At 41.1% G+C, this 14,390-nt stretch overlaps 1 protein-coding gene across 2 annotated transcripts in view; it reads right to left on the minus strand.

Annotated features, from left to right (window-relative positions):
• The window catches only part of LOC111866020 (genetic suppressor element 1), a 47,029-nt gene that overhangs the window by 23,081 nt on the left and 9,558 nt on the right, over positions 1-14,390 (minus strand). For both annotated transcript variants that reach the window (XM_033752075.1, XM_023854503.2), the window contains exons 2-3: positions 5,411-5,763; positions 3,220-3,539 (exon numbers count right to left, since the gene is read on the minus strand). In XM_033752075.1, coding sequence (XP_033607966.1) covers positions 3,220-3,539; positions 5,411-5,763 — 673 coding nt within the window. The remainder of the gene's footprint in view (positions 1-3,219; positions 3,540-5,410; positions 5,764-14,390) is intronic.

Here is a 14,390-nt window from a genome sequence, read left to right on the forward strand (position 1 = left end):
GGAAAAGTGTATCGACCTGAAAGGAGATTACGTTGAAAAATAAAAAAAAAAAAAGTGAAAAACTTGTGTCTTTATTCCTAACACAGGTACTTATTGATCGACCCTCGTATATATATAGAACAGAATTATCATTATTATTATTATTATTATTGTTATTATATTTAAAAAGGCATCCATGCCTTTGTCAAGAACTACAGGGCTAACTCAATTCTTCATAATTTTTCAAAATTATATGAATTCATTATACATAATGTTTTCCATTATGTTAAATTGGACAGCTGTCAACATGACTATGCCAAAGGTACATGCATCTACAGTTACAAATTTCATAACCTTTCCTTATTACCCATCCCCTCCTGTTCACAGTCACTGTCAAGTTGATGCTATTTTGATCCTACAGTGTGTCCAAGTTCTGTTAGGGCTGTGTTCATTAAAAGTACAAGACATGAATTATTTTTAAAATTTCACTCTTTTATTCAAAATAGTCTCCTTCTGAATCAACACATAGCTGGAATCGATTGAAAAAAATTTTGAAAACAGTCGCTGTACTCCTTTTATGGTATTGCATTTAAAAATGCGGTACATTTCCTTTGGATGTCCTGGATGGTGTCATCAGTCTCCTTTCATCGCCAACTTAACTTTTGGGAACAACCATAAATCTGCTGGAGCCAAATCTGGCAAATATGGAGGATGATCAAGGACTGTGATCCATTTTCTGGCCAAAAAAAAGCGCACGTTCTTCAATTTGTGGGGTGGGGCATTGTCATGGAGGAGCGACCAGGAACCTTGCTCTCAATATTCAGGTTGAATTCAAAGAATTCTCTCTCACAAACGATTGAGGACTGAGATAATAATCAGAATTCACTGCTTGACCTTCTGGCAGAAATTCCTTGTGAATGATTCCTTTGGAATCGAAGAAAACGGTTAGCAGAGTCTTTACTCGACTCTTTTGCATGAGCACTTTCTTTGGTTTCGGCTTCTTTGGACTCAACCACACTGCACTCTGCCGCTTTTAGAGAGGCTCATAGTTAAAACAAAATGCCTCGTCAGCGGTAACAATTGATTTTGTACATTTTGTATCACTTTGGGCCGACGGTAACATGTTTTTGCAGTGTTCCACTCTGGCATGTTTTTCATCGCCTGACAGCACGTGTGGTACAAACAGCACACAGACTTCCGTTTGCCCAAATCCTCGGTCAAAATTTGATGCACAGTACTTTTTGGTATTCCCAAAAGCTCCTCAATGAGTCTTGCAGAAACACATCTGTCTGATGCAAGGATTTCGGTCACTTTTTTCACATTTTCTTCAGTGCGACTTGTTCTCGGCTTTTATGCACGTGGAGCGTCTTCAATGTCCTCCCTGCTGTCACGAAATACATCATATCATCGAAAAATGTTCGAACGACTCAAACAATCACTACCATACACACTTTTCACCATTTTGTACGCTTCTCTGGCTGTTTTGCCTAACTTCAAACAAAATTTGATGTTGGCTCTCTGTTCAACCACCATTTTCCGATGAGCGTCAGAACAGTACCGTTACACTCAAGGACAGAACACATGATGCAGCGATGCTTGCGCTTTGAAATTATAGACAGCCACAGCTGAAACTTCAAGAATCTTAATGCCACAACTCGCCAACAGATGGCATTGCAAGGCAAAATTTAAAAAAATCAGTCCTAACAGATCCTGGACTCACTGTGTATTTTAGGGAAGTCTTCTGTGCATTTTCACATGCTCTCAGGGACCTTTATTGATCAATAGCTTTATCACAAATTTTTGTGTCATAATTCACTTTCCCAATTTTCTGTTTGCCAATGTCCTAAACACTTTTCATGTCATAAGTCTGCTGAAGATTTTAAATTATAAATTACTACACCAATATGGTTTCTTTTGCTGATGGAACCAATGGTATCCATTTCAGTAACTATGCTGGTGACATTTTAGTCACATGAAGTGATTGTGTAACATGTCTGGATGCTGTTAGTAAAGTGCATTCTGATCATCACGGTGTCTACATGTATTCTCAAACATTAAAACTGATAGAACTTATTTGTTTCATTATGTACAATTTTTCTTCTTCTGACAGTCTAAAAGCTATATACATTGCCTTTATTTGGTCTAAGCTTCAGTATGCATCTCTTCACTTGGAATAACCTTACTTTAGCATACAGGAAAATATACAGAGAAATTCTGCAAATTTATGGTAAAATCGATTTATTCAGTCCAATATTCATCAAATTATAATCAATTCTGAATCATTTAAATTTCACAACACTTTATTACTTAGGATATCATCCTGATGCTTTATTTCTTCTTAACATTTCTGAAGATGTTCTATTATGGACATCACTGGTCTCCATGTATTCACTAAGCAAATTTGGGACTTTTCCACATGATGTCAGTAATATTCAAGCAGGACTCTGAATGAGCATACTGGGTCAGGCATCAATGTCTCTGACTATAGTTAGGAGGGTGTCTGGTTTGAATATTGGCCAGGACACTGACAATCATGCAGCTTCTTGTATAGCCCCCCCCCTCCATCCTAGCAAATTCCAGGAAAATAACTCTAATCAGGCCAAAATTGCTTCCTTCTATATCCTTTCCAATTTACTTTTCATAAATAATTCTACTATTTTACACTAGATAGTATGAGCTACTGATAGCATCACTAAATGAATCAATACTGAATATATACATATAGACAAACAAGAACTTTTTTCCGTGTAGTTAGTTATTAAGAAATGTGACAACTTAGCAATGAACACCTGCAAACCTAAAAACTGAGAATCTCCGAGTACAAGCACACAATAAAAGACATTTTATCCATTAAATCCTGTAACTGTAAAATTATGGAAATTTTCCATACAAGAAGACATAACACCAGAATTACTAGTCTGATACCAACCATCTTCAAGTGAGCAGGTCCAAAGCTACATACAAATTATAAAGCAAGTTCTGGTTAGACACTTCTCACAACTGATGGAAAACAATTCCTTCTGTGAGCTGATATTACTAATCAAATTTCAACCACACAATTCTAATTTGCTGGAAGGCACAATGACTCAGTTATTTAATTATTTCACATAATTCTGCCAGGTGTGGGTGGGATACAGGATTGGAGTCAGTGTTACAAACAATATTGTCCATGACAGTCACGACATAAATTCGTGCACAACAAAGAAAGCACTGAAGTTATACTGAAGAACTGTCACTTGCCTGCTATATGCATGCTGCAAGTGGGCTGTTGGATACAGGCTATGATGATATGGATTATATGCCACTGCTGGATCTAAGCCAAATGGAGGTGGAGGTGGTGGGGCTGCAGCTGGGGGATGTTGAGCACCAAGTCTATGGGCAGAATCTTCCGGCCGATAAGGCTGGAATCCACTCCGAGTGATTTCTGAACCAGAAGCAGGTACTGATCCTCCTCCACTACTACGCCCACTGGTTCCTGTATAGAGTGGGCCCTCATCCGTTGGTCGTGATGATGCACCACGTGATGTCACAGGTTGTTCATGTGCAGAACCTCCACGGTCCTAACAAATACATAAAGATACCTGAATATTCCTAGATGATATGTGAAAAACAATATCACAACAGACTGCTGAAAATTATGTTACAATAATGTTTATCTAAAACATAAATACCATGGTGACTACACAATATATGTGATTTCTTAAAAACTAACAAAGGCAGCACGACATGATAGATTATTTTACTGTGAGAAACTATAAATTTGTTTCCATGCTCCTCTTCTTGCAAAAGGATCAACAGATAATGGTGCAACTCTGAAGTTACTGTTTGTCTTAATATATGGATATTAACAATCAACTAACAATCNTGTACATGACGTTTTTTAGTAAACTGACGCATTCACAGCCCTGTGCTTTGCAGGGACAGGAGGGTCGCTGGCTGCAGATTGAATGAGAATATTGCTGCTGACTCAGCATGCTGATAGCATCTGGACTGAAGGAAAGTTCTTACCTTTGTTCACAGATCACAGGAGGTGTTGAAAACCCTTTCACTGTACATGTAAATATCTTTTGCAATTAATTGTTTCATTAAAAAGCACACGTACAACAATCCTTCTTGCACTTACAGCACACCAGACACCAACTTTCACTGCATGGCTTCAGCAACTGTGTTGCCGTACTTGCACTATATTTTGACTCTCCAGTCTCAAGCCAGAAGTTTCAGTGATTTTCTTGGTGTATCTTCACGTCTCCTCAGTATGCACTTAATGCTTATGTTTTCTTCTGTCTTGAGACCCATTTTTTTCTAAGTTTGTCTGGTGAGAACTCTTTCATCACGATATTTAAGTCAAACTTTTCACCAACACTTTCCATCCCAAGTCATTCAATTCAAAGAAACAGTATGAACGGAAGGGAAGTCACATGTATGGAAAATGATGGAAAAATTTTAAATAAATTTTCCCTGAGACACTACAAGATTTGCATCAGTAATAAATTAACATCAAGATCAACAATGTATATAAAATTACAGCCTTTGATATGCATGGGCACTCCAAATTACAATACAACTTTCCATTCTTGTTTCATTGTGATGAGCTTCAAACTGAACATGAATTGACAATGTAGTTCTTAAACAACTAGACTACAAGCTTAAAAATTGAGACGAATGTAACTAAATAATGAAAATAAACAACCAGTAGGAAGGCCATAAAGTTTACAGTATATTCCCTTATCTTAACAAAAACAAAAAAAGCAGCTAACTTTTCTTCAAAAGGCTGATAACAATATCAAGCCCCATAATAACATGCTTTTAATGTTTATCATCTACAAACGTGGGATTTTAAATCCCCCAGTATTACAGGGCTGTCAGCCAACCGTAAACTTTGGGGTGAAGGTATACAGTACTGAAAAATTAACTGCATAATCAGATGGACCGCACATATGCACCGTTACAATACCGAAAGGCATGATCTATCTATCTATTTTTGCTGTTCCCACTTAAGAGCATAGAGCATCAGTGAAACACCTGTTTCACTTCATTTTCTTAATTTTAGACAGCCCAGTCTACTCCCTGAACAAGGGATCAGCCCATCACAAGGCTGCTACCTACACACAAACACAGAATAAACGCACACTTACATCCACGCCTTAAGTGAGATTCGAACCTATGACCCCAGTGATCAAGCAGGCAAGACATTTCATGGCAAGGCATGACCAGTAAGCATTAATATGAGAAGTAACACTTACTAAAACAAACTCAATTTTGTTCAGCATTTTCCCTCAAAAAATAACAACACTCTGTTCTGTCACTACTTTCTGGACATGAACCAGAAATATTCTTTACATCTCTACCACCAAACTCTGTTAGCACAACATACCAATGATTGAAGGAAATAACAAAAATGAAATGGAATGAGATAAATATATTAACTAACTTTACGAGTTTCCTGGCCTGCATTGGTAGTGGGTGATGCTCCATGGACTAGAGGTGGTGGCCCCCGTTTCGGAGAGACCTGATGAGATGCTGCAGAAGGTTCCCCTTCACTGTCACGCTCTGCAGGAGGCACAGCCTGCTTTGCAAGGTTGCGGAGGGCTGCCGCAAATGACCTTCCTCCACTACTAGAAGGGGGCTGAGTGGGTGGAACTCCCACACCAACTCCAGGACCTGGGCCTGGTACTGTATGGCCTCCTGGTAATGAGGGCGCTCCTGAGCGATGGTGTTTATTCTGAGAGGCAACTGATGGCAATATATGGCTTCCAGGTGAAGGCTTGGTGCCAGGAGGTACACCTGAAACAAAACAACTAACATGAAAATATTACCAAATTTCACCAAATCAGTTCTTCACCTTATTGAGTACAACCTAAAACAAACTGGATCAATAAGTCCACTAATTAGGCAACATTTTATCAAGGATAGTCCCCTGTTTTTTACAAACAGATTCTCCTCCTTAACCAATGCAGCCTGTGTCTGGGTGATTTCCTACCCAGGCANTTACAGATGACATACTTCTGCTTGCGTTTAATAATAAAAAATACTTCTTCCCCTTTAATTAGCCAGATATTAAGGCTTACAAAGCCCGTTCAGTCACCTCTAATCCAATAATTGGCCTTTCCATCTCTTTCTGCAAAACACATCTATTTCTATTCCTGGCGGGTTTATAATATATTACAGGATTAACTTTGGTAATCTATATATCTGCACCCATTCTATATGAGGATCCCACAAATTGATCCACTCAGGAGGAAGAGTCAAATGTTTGGCCACAGAGATTCCGCCTGCTACCAGAACTGACAAAATACCAGCCTAAAGACTTTACACATAAAACTTATCAATCTTCTGGGATATAACATCATGTAGTCCACTAAAAGTTCACCTTCAGGGGAACATGCTGTCTCCATCTTCAAGACCAAAGAGTAAGGACTTGCAAGGCTTTCATTGCTGCTTGCTTGTTGCTGACTACTGGCATGACTTACTCTTCAGCCCTGGAGATGGAGACAGTATGTTCTTCCAAAACACCAGTGGACTTCTACCACACCACATGACAGTACATTCCAGATGACAGTACTCTTCAAACCTTCAACAGATTATGACAGATACTGGACATGTTCTCTGTTGTCAAGTAAGTGCAGAAGCCTAGAACTAATTTCATCCTTTAGTCCACTAATTAGGCAACATTTTATCAAGGATAGTCCCCTGTTTTTTACAAACAGATTCTCCTCCTTAACCAATGCAGCCTGTGTCTGGGTGATTTCCTACCCAGGCATTAAAATTATATGCTCATTATCTGATAACTTAACCATGACACCGAGAAGTTCAATATAAATTTTTTCCTTCCTGTTTACATTCTACAGGTCTATATTGTCACATATCCTGGTAAAATGACAAGAAATTAATGGGTTCTGGATTAGGCAAATCTGTTTATTGGATGAGTCGTTTACAATTGCAATTACAATCACTCTGAAATAATGTCTTCCAGATGACACAACCCAACTAGTCTGTCATCTCCTGGTTCTTAGCTGAGCTGGTTTCTTCTGCTCTCAGCTCTGCTCCGTTTGCCTCTCGTCTGTTCTCAACTCTGCTCTGGTCTGTTCTAATTCTCCTCTGACCTCTCTTGGTCTGTTATAACAGACAGTTGGACAGCCTAAAAGACACCTTGTTCTAGGGTCCCGCTTCACGTGTTCTATGCACCGGTAGCTAAATGTATTCATTACTGTGGAAACTAGTTCTGGTTTTTCACTTGCACGGTAACATCTGTTATGTATGCATTGTCGTGTGAACCTATTTCATTGTCACACCGACGACACAAACCGTGGATACCAAGCTGCTGCCTAAAAATGGACGCCTACTGTGACTCAGATATTCTAGCTTTTAGGAGGCACATCACAATATATTCCACAAATGCACCTCCCTGTTATGCACGTCTGAGTTACATCAAGATACCCATACAGGTATGTGCTGTACCTTAAGTTTCATCAAAATCTGTTCAAAGAAATCTCCTTAACATAAAAAATTTAAGAACAAGACAATACAAGGTAAAGAAAATTGTGAAGATTTATGTATAATTGTGTTAGACAAGAACAGGTTCTTAACATCCACCCAGACTACTACGGGAATGGATAAAAATTAAACTCCAAACATACAGCTAAATATGCATACACCCAGCAAGCTGCCTCAATGCAAAAAAAAACAATTTATCGTGAGAACAAAGTGTATCATTTGATGAGAACTATTCACATTAAATTCTGGGATTAATTTCTGTTAAGCACATACAGAGAACATTTTCAGCGAAAGTCTAGAAAGACATTTATTCTAAGAGAGTGGTGACTAAGCTGAAAATGTAATAACCAAAAAATACTCACTTATGTTACCTAAAGTAATACATAACAGACATATAGCAATGTTGTGTCATGGCTGAATGATGGAGGGGGAAGAGCAGCATTGGCACATTTAATAAAGAAATTGCTTTAGAAATGCATGAGGGTAAGAAAGAAAGAATCCACAAAATGTTCAGTTACTGGCCTCACTACTGAATATGCACGCAGCCATAAGCATGGGATAACCATAATGCTGTAACGATATACTTGGCCTTTACCATTACACCCCATTCTACTGTTTATGTTGCTGACAGATTCCAACTGCTGGTACAACAATGACCTTGCTCCACTGAATTTCAATCTCTTTTCACCCTTCAAAGATATTTTAAGAGGCTCCATTTTGACAATGACTATGAGATGGAGGAAGGATGCATACACAGCTCCCCGCCCTGCTGAAAACATTTTTTCTCATGGCATACATAAATTTATACAATGCTGGACCAACTGCATTGAAAAGCAGAGGGACTATATTAAAAAATTATTCACTTGTGAGTAATGTAGTGCTGCTGTGTTAAATCTATTAAACACGCTGAGAATACTTTTTGACTTATCCCTGTACATGCTTGAAAAAAGTATACATGAAAATGTGATTTTTTTTAAATTCCCTCTCTGGCACAAAAACTCCCCCTATAATTGTATTCCCTGAAACAGGAGCACTTGAGAACGGCGTTCTTCTGTATCAGCACAATCCATATACAAACATGGTTCCTCACACTTCTGGTCTTAACAAGTCAAATGATAGGCAGAAACCAGTAGAACAGATGTGTTATGTCTGATTCTGTTACAGTTCACTGTTAAAATGGCAGTGTTGTCTGAAACAGGAAGATTTACTGTTGTAAATAAAGCGACATGCCTTCCTACAGTGATACACAGTCCCTCTGCAAACTGTCCTGCTATATAGATTAAGTAAAACGCGAGCACTTCTGTTCCCTGACATACTAACAACCTCTGGCAGAAATTACTGCAGGTGGCGTATTACATGGGGTAACCACTCCATGGCTCTAATGATGCAATCTCGTGGCAACGGCTTTCTGCCAGGCTTAAGGTCAATGTAGGTCAGGAACTGAGTTTCAACACGAGGTCAAGACTGGGTTATTCCAGTGAACTAAGAGATCGAGAGGGAAACTGATCCCTTCAACCTTGGGGTCAGCCAGCAGCAATTTGCTTCTCCCCAGACCACAACTCAGCCAGTCTTGTATAGTCACAGACCTAATACACAGCTTTATTTGCCAGTTTCAAATCCACACTTCAATGTATAGGAGGATTACGAACTGCTACGAAAAATTGTCGCGTGTTGGGATGTATGTAGGCCTATAACAGGAAGTGACCCTTGTACAGTTGTTCCCGGTAAGTCTGTTGGGGCATATGACTGCACACAACCTGAGTTGTCCTGACACATTGCCTTGAGAACAGTATACATTCTCAAATGACAGATAATAAGATGGGTCCAAAAATACGACCGGCCAGCAGCCATACGTAAATTAAAAGGAGGCTGGTAGCAAGTAAATATATTAAAAATGTAAGAAACAATTATTTCCTATAAAATGTATGACGCTCGTGTTGGACTACTGGACTGTGGTAAATGTAAAAGGCCGTGCAGGCCCATAGGGTTGTGAGACGTCGAGGCTCCCACATTTTCTCCAGACGATCGGAACACATATGGCTGTAAGGTTGTCAACCTTACGCGCCGGCCACCCTTTACCCCCCAGGAAGATTCCTCGTACTGATTTCTGTTAGAGGCTGAAACGACCCCAGGGCCACACACCAGCTGGAAGGTTTAGGTCAACTGAAAAAAAATCCACCTCCTCGGGACTCGAACCCGTGACCTTCGGCTTGTAGCATCATACCTCAACCAACTACGCTAACCCGTGGTCGAAGTGATTCTGTTGTACCGCCTGTAGGTTTGTAAGTATATTCCGGAAGCCCTTGTTAAGGACGCAATTTCGTACTGCATAAGATTGGCTGAGGAATTAAGGGAATCACAATGAACTTAATAATTTATATTGCTCACCCAGGGCACTTAAGATAGTAAAATCACGAAAACAAGATTAACCGTGCGGCACGGAGAGACGAGAACAGATTGCATATGAGAAGCACACAGAAGGCTGAGAAATTTCTTGTGGGCGATATTTGGGCCCCTAGCTCCTAAGAACGCAAAACATATTTACTTTCAAAAGATGTATCATAACGTTTCCTGAAACTGAAAACTGTATCTAACTTAACAAAAGAAATATATGAACTACACTTTCCACATTTATCAACATTTGTTTTCCCAATTTCTGGTCATGAAAGAAAACCCCATTTACGTGTTTATTTAATGGGGCTTCGGTAGCTCAGATTATAATATGGCGTCAAATGGTAGGATGACAACGAATTGGAGAGATTTAGAAGGAATCAGTGGTAGCCTAACTCTTAGGCGCTATCTCGGCATCTGCCTCAAGGGACTCCAGAAAACTACGAAATCTGTCCGGATAGCAGGTGTCCCGGATGAGAATCGGATCGGTAACCTCTCGAATATGAGTTAAATGCGTTACCGCCTGAGGTAACTTGCTTCGTCATAAATCCAGCCTCGATACGAGAGTCTAAACATGCCGCATAAAAAGGTGAAAGTATGGATAACTTTCGTGAAACCTTTTAACAAACGTGACTAAAATCCAAATCTGGAAGCTTCTGACATCACTCTAACTAAACGAAATTCCGTGGCCTGTAGTCCGCAAGCGAAGTATACCGACCGAGCGACCGCCGCTTGACGGCGAAGTTAGTGCCAATTTTACCTGATAGAGGGTGTCACGTGGTCAGCGCAATGGATCCCCACCGTTAATCTTGGTTTTCTAGACTGGAGCCGCTATTTCCTTGAAATAGCTCCTCAATTATGTCATGAGGCTGAGTGGACCCCGCTCCAGAACCACTACTTCTCAGAAATCCTGATAACGCCGGGAATCGAAACCGGGACCTCTGGATCTGTAGGCAGGAACTTTGACCACCAGACAGCAGAGGCGGTCTGTCAAACTAACCCACATTTTCTAAAAGCCTAATCGTGGTAATTTACTTTGTCTACGACACTACTTAATGTAATTCTCATTCATTCATTCATCTGTAATCTGTCAAACGACAGGTCCAATCTCTTCCAAAACAGTTCCTCCACTTGATGCGATCTAGAGCTTTCTCCTTCAAACGAAAATATCCTCTTCTGTCCCCAAGGCCATCCAGCATCTTCTTACGTCTTCTTCCTCGTCTTCTGGTCACTTCTATCCGCCCCTCTATCTTTCCTTCAATAACTTCTTTTAGAAGGCAGTTACCGCATAACATATGATGCAATTCTATTGGAAACAATTTTTATAGCCTTCTGAGTTTGGGTGATATGACTGCCAAAGAATCAACCGAAATGTGGGCACGCACGCATTTTAGTCGCTATTGACATGACGGCCACAGAGCTTCATATTCTTAACATTCGTCGTCACTTTGGCGGTACTGATACTTAAGGCAATTATAGTTAATACATCAACTCCTTCTTTCTCTTCGTCAATAACAGCGATAATCAGTATCGGATATGTTTATGTTGAAACAGACCGCCCCTGTGGACTAGTGGTCAGAGTTCCTGGCTACAGATCAAGAGGTCCCGGGTTCGATTCCCGGCGCTACCAGATTTTCTGAGAAGCAGTGGGTCTGGAACGGGGTACACAGCCTCGTGAGTATAATTGAAGAGCTATTTCAAGGAAATAGTGGCTCCGGTTTAGAGAACTGAGATTAACGGCGGTGGGGATCCGTTGCGCTGACCACGCTACACCCTCTATCCGCAGAAGTTGACATCAACTTCGCCGACAAGCGGCGGTCGCTAGGTCGGTATAGTTCGCTTGCGAACTACAGGCCAAGGAGTTTGTTTTATGTTGTAACGATATGCCTATTCACCGTCTAGAAGTGACACTTCGCATAAGATTCCTTGCCCCCTTTATTCGCAAAAGGTAGTTATCCCTTATCTTAAATAAGCCAGGCCATGAAGACGTATGGGGGAGTGGAAGTACAGTTTGACCATTCTTGGTTTCGTCGGTAGATGAGGGTGAGTGGTCGGCTTCACACACTTGTCGCTTTACCCCGGGGGAAACAGCCCCCGGTATCAATTGCATACGACGCTGTTGGGTCCCAGAGCTGGTCTGGGGAGACATCAGTTCCCCTTACTGAGAACTGAAACCTAATTCCTCGGTCTAGCCGGTCACCTAGTCGCTATACCGGCTCCTGTTATTCGTAAAAAAAAGGGTGAAAGGGGGCACAATTGTCCCTATGCTTAATTAATTACGCACTACGCCATGAGGGTGTACGCGGAAGTGGAGGTTTATCTCCACCATTCTTGACCTAGGCACTAGATGAAGGTAACTGATCAGCTTCACGCCCCGGCCGCTTTACCCCTTGGGGAATCCTTCTGGTACCCACTTGACAGGAGGCCGGGTAAGCCCCAGAGCCGGTCTGACGTTGTGGAAAAGAGAAAACCTTGCTCCTGCCAGGTTTTGAACCCCGACCGTCCAGCCCGTCGCTACACACTCATTTTATTCGTATAATAACGTAACTGCCTTAACGTAACTTCGGATGCTGCTGTAAATTATGAACCACAACTCTGCACATCTGTTTCGTTCATTCCTGCTGCTTAACGAGCCAAATGTGGTACATGAGAAGACGGAGATCAGTAGCATGCCTTAATGGCCACATAATGCATAAATCACATATTGATCATTTATGTTTCGTAAGTTACTTAGCGACTTTGCGCTATCTTTAGGGGTTACGTAAAAAACAAAACGAAAAGACGAGGACGTCGACACCTCAGAACGTATCATCAAGGTCTTTCACTGATCTCCGTAATAAACAAAACCAAACAAACTCCGTGGTTCTAGTCCGCAAGCGAACTATACCGACCGAGAGACCGCCGCTTGTCGGCGAAGTTAGTGCCAACTTTTGAGTATAAAGGGTGTCGCGTGGTCAGCGCAACGGATCACCACGACCGTTGATTTCGGTTTTCTAGACCTGAGCCGCAATTTCCTCGAAATAGCTCCTCAATTATCCTCACGAGGCTGTGTGGACCCCGTTCCAGATCCACTACTTCTCAGAAAATCTGGTAGCGCCGGGAATCGAACCCGGGACCTCTGGATCTGTAGCCAGGAACTCTTACCATTAGACCACAGAGGCGGTCCCATTAACATGCACGTTAATAATTCTTCAAACTGGTCAAAAGTTTCCACGCGATTCACTATTTACTTCGGTAAGAAATGTGAATCTGTCTTCTAACACTTTACAGTTCAAAATTTCAAGACGACAAGGTCACTGATATTTAATATCCTAGTCCTACTACGCATATATTGGAAATACGTGCTCCTATGCATAGTACAAGGATGCTGAACACACATTACTGCGAAATAATACTTAAGTTGTTTTACAACTTCAACAAAGCCGTGAATAGCAATATGCTCAAGCACAAGCCATGACTTGAGTCACGATTATTCATTTTACTGCAGAAGCGTATCTTGCAGAAACTCTTCGCCATTCCCAAATAATTTCGACAATGAAAACGTGGCGGAAGCGTTAAGCAGACAAGTTATGTAACTCCGTCCGGCAGTTTTCCGTCAATAACAACCGCGACCATAGTCAGGAGTCCACAACAGTAAATATCTTAAATAATTTTCCGCGTTAACCACTACGCGACATATCTCACCACTGAATATGTATGGCGTCTTGAAGCAAAACCTGCCGTTCGGTACCAACAGTCCTACTGGACATACGGTTGGGATTAATATACAGGAGCAGTACACACGAAAGACATTCACCGTAACAGCAACTCCTTCAGTATACGCTTTGCTTGTAGCTGATTGATTGTGCGGGTGACCCGTGGCTACCCGCTAACCCCGACCTAACCTGAGATCTGACCCCTAGCTGATCAATTCACAGCTGCTGCTGCTGCTGCTACTCAGAGAATAAGCTAGCCGCACGCTTCTGCTTGCCAGCTTCACTGGACGCTATGCCAAGAGCGAAGAGTGGAAGTACGATCAAAATTCCCATGCGGATACTTAAAAAGACGTCCTCATACATTACTGATGTGCAAGCAACCAACAATAAAATCAAAATAGTAAAATCACTATAATTATCATTACCTGCTGTGCGCTGATTACAGCACATACCACTTCCTTCACGTGTTAAAAAAAACTCTTAAAAAGGAAAAAGGGCGAAAAAGTCGTTATTGAGATAATTACAAAAGATGGCGACTGTTTTCGAACTTCGGTAATTAGGCTGAATGATTGGAAGGATCCCTGTCATTTAACGTAGCCAAGAGAAATCCTCCTAGACTCGCTGTATTCTCTGGCAGTGGGGGAACCGAGACACGCATCGTACCGTAATATTACAAAGGAAATTTCAAAATGCTACATCATATCCAGCGATTTCTTGGGCACGCATACCAGCAAACTTGTCAAAATGTGACAAGCCGCACAACAACGGAGCATTGTACTTTTCGACAAGGCTAACACAGGAGGTGAGAATGCTGAAACACCCGTTTTTAGA

This window comes from Cryptotermes secundus, unplaced genomic scaffold (assembly GCF_002891405.2).
Source record: "Cryptotermes secundus unplaced genomic scaffold, Csec_1.0 scaffold135, whole genome shotgun sequence".
Taxonomy (NCBI): Eukaryota; Metazoa; Arthropoda; class Insecta; order Blattodea; family Kalotermitidae; genus Cryptotermes; species Cryptotermes secundus.